The following is a 16,143-nucleotide window of genomic DNA, read 5'->3' on the forward strand; positions in this document are numbered from 1 at the left end:
CTATATACAATGGAATACTACACAGCAATCAAAAAACCAAAATCTTGCCATTTGCAATGATGTAGTTGGAACTAGAGGGTATTATGCTGAGTGAAATAAGTCAATCAGAGAAAGATAATTATCATATGATCTCTCTGATATGAGGAATTTGAGAGGCAGGGCAGGGAATCATGGGGGGTAGGGAGGGAAGCAATGAAATAAGATGGGATTGGGAGGGAGACAAACAAAGGGAGATTAAGAGACTTCTTAATCTCACAAAACAAACTGAGGGTTGCTGGAGGGGAGGGCATGGTAGGGATAGGGTGGCTGGGTGATGGACACTGGGGAGGGTATGTGCTATGGTGAGTGCTGTGAAATGTATAAGCCTGGTGATTCACAGACCTGTATCCCTGGGGCTAATAATACATTATATGTTAATTAAAAAAAATTTTCAAGCCAAGTGCAATTTGATGGTGTGAAGAAAATTAAGCTTAGCTAAAGGGTAAGATGAACCAAATGACTCCAGAAGTAGTCTAGAAGACCTAAGTAAGTGACACCAATGTCACAGAGCAGAGACACAATCACGGTAAGGTGAGTAGAGAGCTTCCCAAGCAAAGAGAAAGGCCTTGCACAGACCCCAAGGCAGGAACTAAATGCTCCACTTATTTAAGGAACAATGAGAAGGCTAGCATTGCCTGTTTGCGGGGGGGGGGGGGGGGGGGCAGTGGCGGGGGCCACAGTGGAAGGACAGGAAGTTTAGAAAGGCCTGGTGGAGTAGAGCCTTGGGGCCATAATAAGGACTTCAGCAACTGTGCTGGACACCACATCTTCCTTTTTTTGGTGAACTCCCACCCTCCCCCATGTGGTTCTGTGGAATCTCCATCACGGTGTCCTGCCTATCCCTGGTGGCCAAGTATATGACCCAGGTGAGGCCCCTTCTCACCCAGTCCACAGTGAGGAAGTGGTCACGTGACCCACACAGGGTCAAAAATTTCAACAGCCACATCTGTACCTCGTGCTGTCTGTACCTCTGCACCCCACTCGCCACTACTGATGGGAGTCCTCATGGTCAAGCCATTCGTGCAAGATCCAGATCCAAAATCTTCTCCCAGCATCTGCATTTTGGAATTACTTCTGGTGCCAGATATCAACAGGTTGGGTCTAACTCTGAGGAAGAGAATGGCATGTGGGAGAGTTTTAGAGGCAGACACCAGAAAGGGAGAAGCAGGGAAGCAGAGTTGGCAAAGGGAGAAGACAAGCCACCATAGTGTCCCTGGTGCTCTCTGTCCTCCCTCAGGGAAGTCTTATGGGTGAGATGACTTTCGCAGTTGTCCGGAGTTGGGACGGGAAGGCTGAACCTTTATGCCCCCAAACATCAATCAGCCACTAGAGATGGGCCACCCCAGGAATGGGACATGACTTGGGCAAGGCAGCTCTCTTCAGGAGGAGCAACACCTATGAGTCTCTGACAGCTGAGGGCCTCTGCCCACAGCCCACCCAGTACTGGGGGAGAAAGTTTTTCCTTCCCCATGGGGAAGTTGAGTAACTAATCATTCTGTTCATCACAGAAACTGTGACAAGCAGGAAGTAATGGATTCTTATGAGAGTGTTTTAAAACACACATACAGGCATGCCTGGGTGACTCAGTCAGTTAAGCATCTGCCTTTGGCTCAGGTCATGATCCCAGGGTTCTGTGATCAAGTCCCACATCAGATTCCTTGGGGGGAAACTGCTTCTCCCCCTGCTATTGCTCGCTCGCTCTCTCTGTGACAAATAATATATATATATATATATATACATATATATATATGTATATATATATATATACACACACACACATACAATAAAAATGTCAATGTTCAACTATTATGTAAATGCCTAAAAACTGCTAACTATAAAACCCTCCACTCAACCTAGCATGTCCCTTTTGTGTCATCGATACTGCTTAACATATATTTTTATAGGGTCACCACTGGCTCTAGAAGGAACACAATGCACATAATTGTGAGCCGGGTCTAAAGCCAACCAGGGAAGGGCGTGGGACTGGTACAACTTCCCTCCCTAACTAAGTAAAGCCTTTCTCAGCAATACCACCCCCGGGCAGCGGGGAAGGACCACACTTCACGTCATGACTGTAAGTGAAATAAACAAATGTCTCAGAAGGAAAGACTCTATAAAGTCCACAAGGCGTACTGCCCCCAGTCCTCCAGACACCAGAGGCACCGCCTTCAAGTACAGCTTGGTAGGAGGAGTGCCCCAGCTCTCCCCACAACTACCCCCCACTCCCCTGAATCCGACCCCCTTCCCCTCCCTTCTACTACTCAGGGCATCCTTTTGACTTTTCCAAAGGTCTGGTCCCACCCAGTCAAACTCATCAGGTGCCTATATGTAAAAGAATGAGATGGAACTAATTGATTTCGGAAGTTCCTTCCAACCTAAAATGAACTATTTATTTAAACCAGGATGCTTTTTCGCTTGATAAATCAATGAACCTGGTGATTGATGTTTGAAAAGGCACGCCACAGCGCCATCTAGCGGCATAAGGTAGTAATACCAGCGACAGTTAATACAAATGAACCGAAATTTCCCAGTGAGAAAGTTAATTATGAAGAACATTCCAGTTAGGATCTCTTAACTTTTTGTAGACTGTGGGCCTCCTGGAGAAGCTATCAAAGGCTATGGGTCCCCCTGCCACCCAACAATGCAAAAGGCACTCATACCAAAATTCTGTGTATAATTTCAGGGAGTATGTGGCCTTCCCCAGCCCTTCCCAATCATGCGTGGTTCTAACAACTGTAAACGTTATTTAAAAAATGAAAAATGATCCTATAATCATCAGGAATCAATACATATAACAGATTATAACTTTCTGTTTTAACTTAACCATAACCCAAACGTCCCTTCTATTTGAGGGGATACTTGATTGTTTTATAACTGGTGGGAGGCAGAAGAGGCCAGACCCTTTATTTTTTAAGTAGGCTTGAACTCAGAACCTGGAGATCAAGGGTCACACACTCTACCAACTGAGCCAATCAGGGACCCCTCCCTTTTCCTGCCCGTGGAACCTTTCCAGTACCGTCTAACAGGAAGGGTACCCACTTGACCAGTCACTTGCTCCCACCAACCGTGATTCTTCAGAGAGTGTGACAAAGAAACAGAAGAAGCTGGAAAACTGCTGAAAAAGAGAGGAGAATCTAGCGTTGGCTGGGTGCAGCAGCAGCAAAGCCAGGGGCAAGGTCCCGACCCAGCCTTTCCCTGGCTCTCATTCCATCTCCTCCTGCCTATTTCCATACCTGGTTCTTCAGTCCCATCAATTCTGGGAGCTGTTTCGCACCTTTCCAATAAATCCCTTTACCACTTAAAGTCGGAATGTGATACCTGCAATTAAGTAACACCAAAGTTTGTGACTGATACACATGCTCAGTTCATAAGGGTGACCAGCAAACTAACTCTTCCCCAATCCAACATACTTAATCGTATACTTAATAGCACTTTTACTTAAAGCAGAAGACCAAAAACTAATTAAAATTTCCAGAAAATGGGGCACATGGGTGGCTCAGTTGGTTAAGCGACCCACTCTTGATTTCAGTTCAGATCATGATCTCAGGGTTGTGAAATAGAGCCCCATGTCGGGCTCCATGCTAAGCATGGAGTCTGCTTAAGATTCTCTCTCTGGCGGTGCCTGGGTGGCTCAGTGGGTTAAAGCCTCTGCCTTCAGCTCAGGTCATGATCCCAGAGTCCTGGGACCGAGCCCCACATCGGGCTACCTGCGCAGCAGGGAAGCTGCTTCCCTCCCCCCTCTCTGCCTGCCTCTCTGCATACTTGTGATCTCTGTCAAATAAATAAATAAAATTAAAAAAAAAAAAAGATTCTCTCTCTGCATGCCTCCCTCAAAATTTAAAAAAAAAAAAATTCCATGAACCACATCTCTAAAGATGATCCAAGTATTGGCCCATTATAGGTGCCCTTCCTCACCGGAGGACCGTACACTATGCTGTTGATACAGTCCTCCAAGAAATCATTTCTTGTGTTGTTATTCTCCCCAACATTTCACACCAGCATTTAATACAATCTCAAGTCCTTTTTGAAACAAGACAGAGTATTTTACATATTTACATACTCACATAAGGGTTTGTGATAGTTAGCCAGGATATATTAAGAATGGATGAAACATGTTCTTAGAAAAAAATAAATTGTAACTATGGAATTGTTTTTAAAAAATTATTGCTACATGGAAGAGAAAGAACCACCAGCAGTTAAAATGGGTGTGTGTTTATTAAACCCAAAGATAATAGGCCCAATTTTTTTTAAAGTTATTTTCCTGGGGCACCTGGGTGGCTCAGTTAAGCACCCGACTCTTGATCTCAGCTCAGATCTTGAACTCACAGTTGAGTTTGGGTCCCAAGTTGGAGTTCCCCATACAGCGTGGAGCCTACTTTAAAAAAAAAAAAAATTAAAGTTGAAAAATATATAAAGATTATTTTCCTCCTTTAAAAATAAATTTTGAGGTGCCTGAGTGAGTCAGTCGATCAAGCATCTGACTCTTGATTTTGGCTCAGGTCATGATCTCAGAATCATGGGATAGACTTACACTGAGCATGGAGCTTCCTTGGGTTTCTCTTTCTCCCTCCCCCTCTGACCTTTCCTCAGAACCACCCCCCGCAATATGCTCTCTCTCTAAAAATAATAAAATTTAAAATAAATAAAGCTTAAAAAACTTCTAAATAATAAATAAAAATAAATTATTAAAATTGACCCAGGTAGGGGGCACCTGGGTGGCTCAGTGGGTTAAGCCTCTGCCTTCAGCTTGGGTCATGATCCCAGGATCCTGGGATCGAGCCCTGCATCGGGCTCTCTGCTCTGCAGGGAGCCTGCTTCTCCCTCTCTCTCTGCCTGCCTCTCTGCCTAGTTGTGATCTCTGTCTGTCATATAAATAAATAAAATCTTAAAAAAAAAAAAAGAAAATATGCAAATCAGGAAAAAACTAAGTCGGTACTAAGGAGTGGCAAGTGGTTAAGTATATGCTTAACTTTTTCAGAAAGTGTCCAGCTACTTTCTAAAGCGGTTCTATCATATTACATTCCCGCCTTCCGTGGGTGCGAAGTCCAGTTGCTGGATAGCCTTGTCAACACTTGGCACAGGCAGTCTTTCTCACACTAGCTGTTCTACTAGATACGCAGTGGTATCTTGTGGTGCGTTTTAGCTTGCCTTTGCCTAATGACTATTGGTGCTAAGCATTATTTCATGTACTTACTTGTCTTCTATCTTCTTTGGGGAAATATCTGTTCAAATGGCCCAATTTTTTTAACTAGGTTTTTTTTTTTTTCCCCTTACTGTAGAGTTTTGAGAATTGTTTTAGGTATTCTGGATGCGAATGGTTTATTGACTACATGCCTTCCAAATAGCCTCCTGCAGTGTATGGCTTGTGTTTTCATTCTCCTAAGTGTCTTTCGAAGCACATAAGTTTTAAATTTTGATGAAGTCGAATTTACCTTTTTGCTCTTTTAGAGATAGTGGATCTGAGAAATCTCTGCATAAGCCCAGGTAAGATTTTCTCCTATTTTCTCCTAGAAGTTCCATAGCTGTCATTCTTATTATATTTAAGCCTATGATGTATTAGGAGTTAATGTTAGTATATCATGAGACAAAGATCTGAGTTCATTATTTTGCATAGGGAGAGCCGATTGTTCTTTCACCATCTCTTGGAAGGACTCGGCTTCCTCCATCATATTGCCTTTATGTGGACATTGGGGAGGGTATGTGCTTTGGTGAATGCTGTGAAGTGTGTAAACCTGGCGATTCACAGACCTGTACCCCTGGAGATAAAAATATGTTTATAAAAAATAAAAAATTTAAAAAAATATTGCCTTTATGTTGTTGTTAAAAAAAAAAAAAAAATCAGTTGTCCGGGCACCTGGGTGGCTCAGTTGGTTGGGTAATTGCCTTCTTGGAGTCCTGGAATCGAGTCCCGCATCGGGCTCCCAGATCCACGGGGAGTCTGCTTCTCCCTCTGACCTTCTCCTCTCTCATGCTCTCTCTCACTGTCTCTCTCTCAAATAAATAAATGGAATTTTTTTAAAAATTCAGTTGTCCATAGATGATGGAGTCACTTCTGAACTCTCCATTATGCTCCACTGATCCATTTGTCTATCTTTATGCCAATATAAAGTTTCGTGGCCCATGAACTTTGTAAGTATTGAAATTAGGTAGTGTGAGCCCTCCAAACCAGTACTTTTGCAGAGGTCTTTTGGCTATTCTAGATCCTTTGCATTTTCATATGAATTTTGGAATCAGTTTGTCAGTGTCTACAGAAAAAGGGTGCTGGGGTTTTGACTGGGATTGGGGAGAATTTACAACTTAACAGTACTGAATCTTCCAATCCATGAACAAGGTTAATCTATTTGTTTTTTAGGTCTGCTTTAATTTCTCTCAGCAGTATTTTGTATTTCTATAAGCCTTTTACATATTTTGTCAGCTATTAGTCCTAGGTATTTGATATATTTTATGTTATCATAAATGGTATTGCTTTCATTTTAACTTACGTTTATTGCAATAATATGTGTAAGCAAATAACCTCTCCCTGCCTTTCCCCTTGCTTGTGCTCTCTCTCTAATCAATAAATAAAAATCTAAAAGAGGGGCGCCTGGGTGGCTCAGTGGGTTAAGCCGCTCCCTTCAGCTCAGGTCATGATCTCAGGGTCCTGGGATCGAGTCCCGCGTTGGACTCTCTGCTCAGCGGGGAGCCTGCTTCCCTCTCCCTCTCTCTCTGCCTGCCTCTCTGCCTACTTGTGATCTCTCTCTGTCAAATAAATAGAATCTTTTAAAAGTGAAATCTAAAAGAGATTTATTTATTTGAAGAGAGAGAGAGAGATCACAAGTAGGCAGAGAGGCAGGCAGAGAGAAAGGGGGAAGCGGGCTCCGTTAAGCAGAGAGTGGGATGTGGGGCTCCATCCCAGGACCCTGAGGGCATAACCTGAGTCGAAGGCAGAGGCTTAACCCACTGAGCCACCCAGGTGCCCCAAATAAAACCTTTTTAAAAAGTGTATTGAGGGGCGCCTGGGTGGCTCAGTGGGTTAAAGCCTCTGCCTTCGGCTCAGGTCATGGTCTCAGGGTTCTGGGATCGAGCCCCACATCCGGCTCTCTACTCAGCAAGGAAACTGCTTCCCTTCCTCTCTCTCTGCCTGCCTCTCTGCCTGCTTGTGATCTGTGTCTGTCAAATAAATAAATAAAATCTTTTTTAAAAAGCGTATTGAGGTGTTTTTTAAATATTTTATTTATTGGGGTGCCTGGGTGGCTCAGTGGCTTAAGCCTCTGCCTTCATCTCAGGTCATGATCCCAGGGTCCTAGGATCGAGCCCCACATCCTACTCTGCTCAGCAGGGAGCCTGATCCCGCCCCCCCCCCCCCCCCCACCCTCCACCGCCCCCCCCCCCCCCCCGCCTGCCTCTCTGTCTACTTGTGATTTCTGTCTGTCAAATAAATAAATAAATAATCTTAAAAAAAAAAAAAAAGATTTTATTTATTTTGAGGGAGAGGGCACACACAAGTTGGGAGAAGGGGCAGAGAGGGAGAGAGAGAATCTCAAACAGGCTCCACACTGACCTCCGAGACTGACACAGGGATCCCATGACCCTGAGATCGTGACCTGAGCTTAAATCAAGAGTCAGAAGCTTAACTGACTGAGACACCCAGGTGCCCCAAATTTACTGAGATTCTTTAAAAACAAAATTACCATATTGATCCAGTAATCCCACTTCTGGGTATATATCCAAAAAAACTGAAATCCGGATTTGAGAAAGATACATGCATTCCATGTTCACTGCAGCATTGCTGTTGGGTGATACCTTCTGTAAATGTTAATTAGATCAAGTTGGTTGATAGCATTCTTCCAGCCCACTGTATCATTTCTGATATACTGCCTATTTTTTCTATCAATTATTGAGAGGGGTTATTGAATTCTCTGACAATAATTGTGGACTTACGCATATTTTTCCTTTCAGTTCTATCAATTTTTACTTAAGTATTTTGAAGCTTTTTTATAGGTGCCTATGTGTTTAGGATTGTTATTATATATATATATATATATATATATATATATATATATATATATATAATTATTTACCCCTTTATTAGGAGTAAATGACAGTTTTTATCCCTGATTATATTCTTTGCTCTGAATTCTCTTTTGCCTAATATTAATATAGCCAGAAGCTTTTTTTTCCATAATGCTAGCAAGGGTAACTCCTTCCATTTTTTTTTTTAACTTTTATTTGTGCTTTCATATTTAAGTATCTTTCTTATAGGCATTATGTAATTGAATCTTGATTTTTTTTTATTCTACCTAATAATAATTGGGATTTTTCATTGGGATTTTTAAATTTTTTATAATTTATTTAAGAAATCTCTATACCTGGAGCGCCTGGGTGGCTCACTCATTAAACATCTGCCTTTGGCTCAGGTCATGATCCCAGGATCTTGGGACAGAGCCCTACATTGGGCTCCCTGCTCAGTGGGAAGCCTGCTTCCTCCTCTCCCACTCCCCCTGCTTCTGTTCTCTCTCTATGCCTTTCTCCGTCAAATAAAATAAATAGAGTCTTTAAAAAAAAGATAGAAAGAAAGGAAGGAAGGAAGGAAAGAAGGGAGGGAGGGAGGGAAGGAAGAAAAAGGAAAAAAATCTCTACACCCAATGTGGGGCTCAAACCCATAACCCAGAGATTTGGAGATCAAGAGTTGCACACTCCACTGACTGAGCCAGCCAGTTGCCTTTTAGTTGGTATTTTTAGATATTTAATATGATTGTTGATTCTGTTAGAGGTGAGTATATCATCTTGCTACTTATTTTATTTTTGTTCTTTTTTGTTGTTTCTATTTGTTATTTCAATTTGTTTTTTCTTTTTTCCTCTTTCCTGCCTTCTTTTGGATTTTTACAAGTCTAGTTGGGAACAGGTACTATTCCCTTTAATCCTTTCAAATTGTTCTTTTCCTGACCATTTCTGCACAAGCATGCTGCATCAGCACTCTGCTGAATATTCCAGGGATACTGTCTATGCATCTCTGGGGTTCTCTCTGTATGCAGTTCTCCCTTTGGTATTCTGTTCTATAAACTCTAGCTGTTTGGTTTCCCCACTCTCAACTGTGTTGCCTCAGCTCTGGACGCTGTCAAGTTCTGCTTCAACTCCCCTCCCCTCCCTGTGTCATGGCCTAGATATCTCACAAGGCAGTAAGTTTGGGCAGGTGTCTTTGTTTCTCATCTCTCAGGGATTACTGTCCTTCACTGCCTGATGACCAGTGTTTTGAAAACCAGTGTTCCATGTATTTATATATATGTCGTTTCAGGGAAGAAAGTAAATCTGGTCCATGTTACTTCATTTTAGTTAGAAGTCAACTTCTTGGGGCTCCTGGCTGACTCCCCCAAAAGAGTGTGTGACTCTTGATCTTGGTGTCTTGAGTTTGAGTCTCACATTGGATATAGAGACTAAGCAAATAAAAAAAAAAATTTTAAGTGAAAGTCTTCATTATCCAATATTTAAAAGTTGCTCTAAAACACCAATAATCAAGACTATGGTGTTGGTGAAGGGACAGATAGAGTTCAATAGAACATAAAGAGTCTAGAAACAGAGCCAAACAAACATGGCAAACTCATTTTTCACAAAGGTACAGAAACAGTTCAATAAAGGGCACTCTTTTCAACAATGGTGTTAGACCCACTGCATATCTACATGCATAAAAATGAACTTCAACTTAATTATCACAACTTGGACAAAAATTAACTCAAAATGAATCATGAATCTAGAAATATAAAATTACAGAACTTTTAGGAAGAAACAGAAGAAAACCTTCCTGACTGGAAATAAAGCAAAGAATTCTTAGACGTGACACCAAAATCACAATCCATAAGAGAAAAAAATTGGCAACTTGTCAATTTAAAAAATTTAAAACTACAAAAAAAAAGTAAACCCACCAAAAAAATTTTTAAAAAATTACTGGGAAGAGAATGGAAAGACAAGCTACAGGCAGAGAAAAAATATTTGCAAATCACATAACTGACAAAAATCTTGGGACTCCGAATACAGAAGCTCTCCCTATCTAAGGTTTCAAGTATCCACAGTCACTCTTAATCCAGAAGGAGGTGGATGATCCTCCTTCTCAGGTATCATCGGGTCAGCAGTAGCGGAACGCTATGACACAATGCCTACATCATTCCCTTCCCTTCATCTCATCGTGTACGCATCATCTCACGTGATCACAGGGTGAGTACAGTACAGTAAGGTATGTTGAGATAAACCACATTCACATGACCTTTAATACAGTATATTGTCATAACTGGTCTATTTTTTAAAAAAATATTTTATTTATTTGACAGACAGAGATAACAAGTAGGCAGAGAGGCAAACAGAGAGGAGGAAGCAGGTTCCCCGCTGAGCAGAGAGCATGATGCAGGGCTCGATCCCAGGACCCTGAGATCATAACCTGAGCTGAAGGCAGAGGCTTAACCCACTGAGCCCCATAACTGTTCTATTTTATTAGTTGCTGTTAATCTCTTACTATGCCTAATTCATAAATTAAACTTCATCATGGGTGTATATATAGAGGAAAGCAAAAAACACAGTATATAGGGTTCAGCACTATCCATGATTTCAGGCATCCACGGTGGGTATTAGAATGTAGCCCTGTACATAAAGGGGGGGTAATGTATATAATGAACTCTTAAAGCTCAACAGTAAGAAAACGATGGATTTAATTTTAAAATGGTCCGATCGCTTGGAGAAACACTTCACCAAAGAGGATAAATGTTGTATCCCCTTCCACCATGCGAGGACACAACGAGAAGCCAGCAGTCCGCAACTGAGAAGATGGCTACCCCCAGAACCTGACCATGGCAACACCCTGATCTTGGACTTCCAGACTCCAGAACTGTCAGAAACAAATTTCTGTGGTTTGTAAGCCTGTGTGAGTCTGTGGTATTTTGTTAGAGCAGCCTGAACAGACTGAGTGACATAACAAGCCCATGAACAGATGAGCAACATTAGGAGACATTAGAGAGCTACAACCTAAAACCATGATCAGATCCTACTGCACATCTGAAAGAATGATAAAAACAAAAGATATTGACAATAGAATGGCTAAAATAAAAACCACAGGAAACAACAGATGTTGGCGAGGATGTGGAGATAAAGGAACCCTCATGCACTGTTGGTGGGAATGCAAACTGGTGCAGCCACTCTGGAAAACAGCATGGAGGTTCCTCAAAAAATTAAAAATAGAGCTACCTTATGATCCAGTAATTGCAACTAATGGCTATTTAACCAAAAAATAAAACAGTAATTCAAAGGGATACATCAGCCCTATGTTTATTGCAGTATTGTTTAAACAGCCAAATTATGGAAGCAGCCCAACTATCCATCAATTGACGAGTGCGTAACGATGAAATGGGCATGTATATATGAGGTAACATTATTCTGACATAAAAAAGAATGAAATCTTGCCACTGGCAACAACATGGATAGAGCTAAAGACTACAAAATAAGCCAGCCAGAGAAAGACCTTATGATCTCATTCATATATGGAATTTAAGTAAGACACACAAGCAAAGGAAATAAGAGAGGGACAAACCAAGAGACAGACTCTTAAACTACAGAGAACAAACTGATGGTTACCAGCAAGGAAATGGTGGGAGAAGGGGGAAACAGGTGATGGGGATTAAGGAATATACTCATCATGATGAAAAAAATTAATAAAAAGGAATGAAGAAAGGTTATGAACATATCCTTCTTAGATAGATACATTGGATTAACTCTAGCAGGTCTCTCGGTTTAAACTGATCAATTATAGTGTATTTATATTTATGAAGTTATTGTACCAAATATGACAAAATAACATGCAGAACACACATTCTGTAGTACTAATTAGTTATACTATTCTTCAGTGGAATTTAGCAACAATTTCATAAAAGTGATGTGAATTTTCAACTTAAAAGAGAAAAAAGAGGATACTGACCATAGTTAAGTGCTGTCAGCTGGAACTCTGAAGCATTGCTGATAGGAATGCAAACTGGTAGAGCCACTCTGGATAATAGTTCGGCAGTTTCTTATAAAACATACACTTACCATATGATTTGGCGATTCCAGTCCTGGTTATTTGCTCAACAAACGGAAACATATTTCTGCCCAAAAACCTGTGCACAAACAGTTAGCTGTTGCAAATACAATTGCACGTGTGTATAACCGACACGTAAATGGCTTCCAAAAAAATGTGGCACATTCGATACAATGGAATATTACTTGGCAGGAATAGAAAATGGACTTTGATATATACAGCCTGGATCAGTCTCAAAGGCCTTATGCTGAGTGACAGAAGCCAGCCCCACAAGGTTACATACTGTAGGATTTTACCTATCTGATGTTCTCAAAAGGAAAAAACGTGCATGTCAGAGAATAAATCTATGGTGGGACAGCATGAGCGGTGAGAGGAAGCTGTTACTACACAGGGGTAGGTGGCACGAGGACATTTTGAGGGTGATGGAACCAGCTCCTAATGGAGGTGGAAGTTCCTAAATCTGTGTTGGTGTCAAAATTCAGAGTTGCACATCTAAAAAAAGTTAGCTTTACTGTATGTTACTTCTAAAAGTTAAATAAGCCTTACAGAAAACTTGACAGCAGAGTTAACACTACATGGTGACAACCAGTTGGCCACACAGATATTCTGGGAAGAGCATTCCAGGCAGAGTCAACAGCTCACTCACGTCTCTGGGCTGGAACAGGCCTAGGATATTCAAGGAACAGTGGGGAGGCTGGTGTGGCTAGAGTGGAGTAAGTAGAGGAGAGGCGAGACAGCCAGAGATATAATGGGGAACTGGATCATGTCGTGTTGGTGCCATTGTAAGGACTTCGGCTCCTGGGAGAAGTGGGGGGCCACTACAAGGTTCTGAGCAGCCAAGTAATGCAAACTTTTAAAAAGGATCACCAGGAGGGGCACCTGGGTGGCTCAGTGGGTTAAGCCTCTGCCTTTGGCTCGGGTCATAGTCTCTGGGTCCTGGGATAGAGCCCCGCATCGGGCTCCCTGCCACGGACAGAGCCTGCTTCTCCCTCTCCCTCTGCTGTTCCCCTGCTTGTGCTTTCTGTCATATTTAAGTAAAATCTTTAAAAAATAATAATAAAATAATAAAAAGATCACCGGTTTCTATGTGGAAAACAGACTGGGAGCGACTTCGGTAACCTAGGTGAGGACTATGGCTTAGTCCAGAGTGGTTGTGACAGATGTGGGGAGAAACAGTTGGGGTTTAGGTCTATTTTGAAGGTAGACCCAAGAAGATTCTCTGCTGGAGGAGACTGAGAGAAGGAAAGACATCAGGGATGACTACAAGTTTTTTGGCCTTGAGCAACCACAAGTGATGGAAATGGGGGCCGCTGAACAGAGTAGTCTTTGGTGGAGCAGGCTGTAGGAAAGAACAGTTGTTCCATTTTCAATATGCATCGTTTGTGATTTTATGAGACAGCCGAGTGGAAATTTCACCCTTGGCTGGAAAGACCAAGGCACACATAGGGGCCCTGGGCAGACGTGAGTACACTGTGTGGTGGGCCTCTGCATGGAGAGGAGCTGCGGAAGGTTCTGGAGCACAGTGAGCATGTGTGCTGTGGGAAGCTCACAGACCGGAAGGCGTCATCACCTGTCAATGACAAGTTCAAGGGCAGGATTTGTGCCCCGGTGTTGACTCAGAGGTGAAGCTCATTTGACTTGGTCCTCCAGACTTCCCCTGCTTCAGGAAATAAGGCTTTCTTTGGTGAAGAAGGAGTCTCTGAAGACAAAGTCTTAAATGAATTAGTCTTTTCTCGAAGTACACATTTGAGACTGTGCTTCCCTCGCTGGCAAGCTTTGCTGTAATTGGCAGAATACGGCTGGGGTGTGCAGTGGATAGAAGGGCACATTACCAAGATCCAGTGTCCTGACAGGGAACACATTTAAAAGATTTCCTATTGAACATATGTCTTGAGGGTTTTTTTCCTTCCCTTATGGCAATAAGGCAAATTTTTTCAATGAGGAGATACTGATATGAAATCATCACCTTCTCTATCAATTTAGTATTCTTCAAGGTGTTTGAAATTCCCTAATATCTCAAGGGATATTATTGGTCATTGTTACCTTAGCCCTATTACAGAGGGTCAGAAATAACAAGATCTAGATATTTTAACAGAATTTCATTTAATGAGTGTATTTAAAGTTCATCTCTTCCAAAAACAGCATTTTAATTACATTTAAATTGTGTTCATTTTAAATATCAACAAACCCATCATTTACATACAGAGCTAGATATTAGAAAACAAGGAAATTAAAATAAGTTTTATTTTTTTTAAAAGTCCTCACTTCCAAATTTAGAACACCGTAACTGCTAAATATATACCTCAACAAAGTATATATACATTATCAGAAAAAACACAAGTTTCTGTAATAGGAAAAGAACTGTAATACACATAGAGCAGAACATAATTCACATAGGCTCAATTTACAGGTGTATCTCTCATAGTATAAAACAAACAAAAACCAGTAACTACAAAAAGGCAAAAATAGGCAAAAAAATCACAGCTGCCATTCTAAGCTACTATGCCAACATACAACGCTTTCCAAGAGAAAGGAGGATTTTCAAGATCTTATGGTCACCCTAACTTTTCACTTCTTTATTCTCAAATGCAGACGCAAAAAACTTAGAGGAGTTGTCTTCTTGTCTTTAAATTAGATTCAGGTCGGTTTTTCTTCATGCAGCAATAACCCAAATATATCATGAGACGTGCTATCAAAGCTGCTCTATTTAGAGCTCAATAACCAAGACATTTCTTTCATTTCTCCCTGTACCTTTATTTCCCTTCAAAAAGCCTCCGGGGAAACTTTATAGACAGTGGTGGTAAAGTTATCAAATAATCCTGAGATGACAAAAAAAAAGAAAAAATAGGAGAGTTGGCACTACACAGGTTTATAAAAAATTACCCATTTATTAAACCATAAATGCAAAAAAAATAAGAAATCCAAAAATGTAAGTAGGATGGAAAGTACTAGAAAACAAATAAAAGGCATTCAGAATTATGGTGCCGGGGACCTTAGTTTGAAAGACATACACCAACAAAGCTCTCACTAACTGTTAGGCACTTTTTTTTTAACATGTTTCATTTGTTTCCATTTTTAACTTGTCTAAATCAAGCTTCTCTAGCCAAAACGAAGAGGACATAATTACAGCACTCATGCGAGAGAGGTGTGAAGGCTGTATGCAGCACACTGGGTTAAGAGGCAAGAGGATCAGGAATAAGACTAAGCACTAAATCTTATCTGAGCAAAGACAAGGAGTGAGGAACTCTCTCATTTCCTTCAGATGTTACTGCACTTTGTAATCAAAGAAAAAGAACATCTCTCCGTTTTTTCTTCATGTATCTCAGGTTTAAAATGGCAGAATGAATAGTCCTTAATCAGCACACACTATTTTCAAAAGGGGCATTTTTAGAATTGGGTTACTTGCTTATTTTTTAACAACAAAACTTAAAGAGTTGATGGTTCTAAAATGGTGCTCAGGTGTACTGACACATTCAGGCCTTTTTCTTAAAACAATTAACTTTGCATTACGAAAAAATCATAGGTCAATTAAGAGTCATAGGTCAGTGTTTTCAACAAATGAAATGTTTAACTTCAAAATTAAGTATGGTTCGAACAACTGCTGTTGTGCCAAACAATGAAACTACTACTATTTTATTCACTTATAAACATATAGTTAACAAACATGACATAATCATTCTTTACCATCACTATAAAAATGTAAATTACCCTTTTCTCTTTTTTATGAAGATGGTGGGTCTTAAGAGAAACTCTCAACCAGAAAAGCCCATCTACTCCTAACAAACATGTCCACCTCGGTTTTTAGAAGTCAGTGCATTCGGTGGCTTAAATAGGTACAGCGTTCTCCTGTAGCTAAGAGCTCTAAACGAGTTAAAAAAAAAAAAGATAAATAATTTGAAAGATATCCTTAGTGATTACAAATACTGCCAATACTCAAAGTCAAGGAGCAGATAACCTGAGTGTCAGTCGGCTGCGGTTTTGTCTCCCAGGGGAAGGCGTTCCCATAGCTGCAGCAACTGTTCGCCAACCTGAGGCTCTAGCTCCTAGATAAAGCAGATGTCAGAATAAAC

General features: G+C 41.1%; 1 protein-coding gene across 4 annotated transcripts in view; it reads right to left on the bottom strand.

Moving 5' to 3' along the window:
• Nucleotides 1-14,155: 14,155 nt before the first annotated feature.
• YTHDC2 (YTH domain containing 2) overlaps nucleotides 14,156-16,143 on the bottom strand; it is a 76,440-nt gene continuing 74,452 nt past the window's right edge. For 3 of the 4 annotated variants that reach the window (XM_045069248.1, XM_045069246.1, XM_045069249.1), the window contains one exon: nucleotides 14,156-16,116. In XM_045069248.1, the coding sequence (XP_044925183.1) occupies nucleotides 16,036-16,116 (81 nt within the window). In that variant the 3' untranslated portion in view covers nucleotides 14,156-16,035. The remainder of the gene's footprint in view (nucleotides 16,117-16,143) is intronic. The other variant, XM_045069247.1, reaches the window with a different exon arrangement.

This window comes from Mustela putorius, unplaced genomic scaffold, assembly GCF_011764305.1.
Source record: "Mustela putorius furo isolate JIRA1106 unplaced genomic scaffold, ASM1176430v1.1 tig00003923_pilon_pilon_pilon, whole genome shotgun sequence".
Lineage (NCBI taxonomy): Eukaryota > Metazoa > Chordata > Mammalia > Carnivora > Mustelidae > Mustela > Mustela putorius.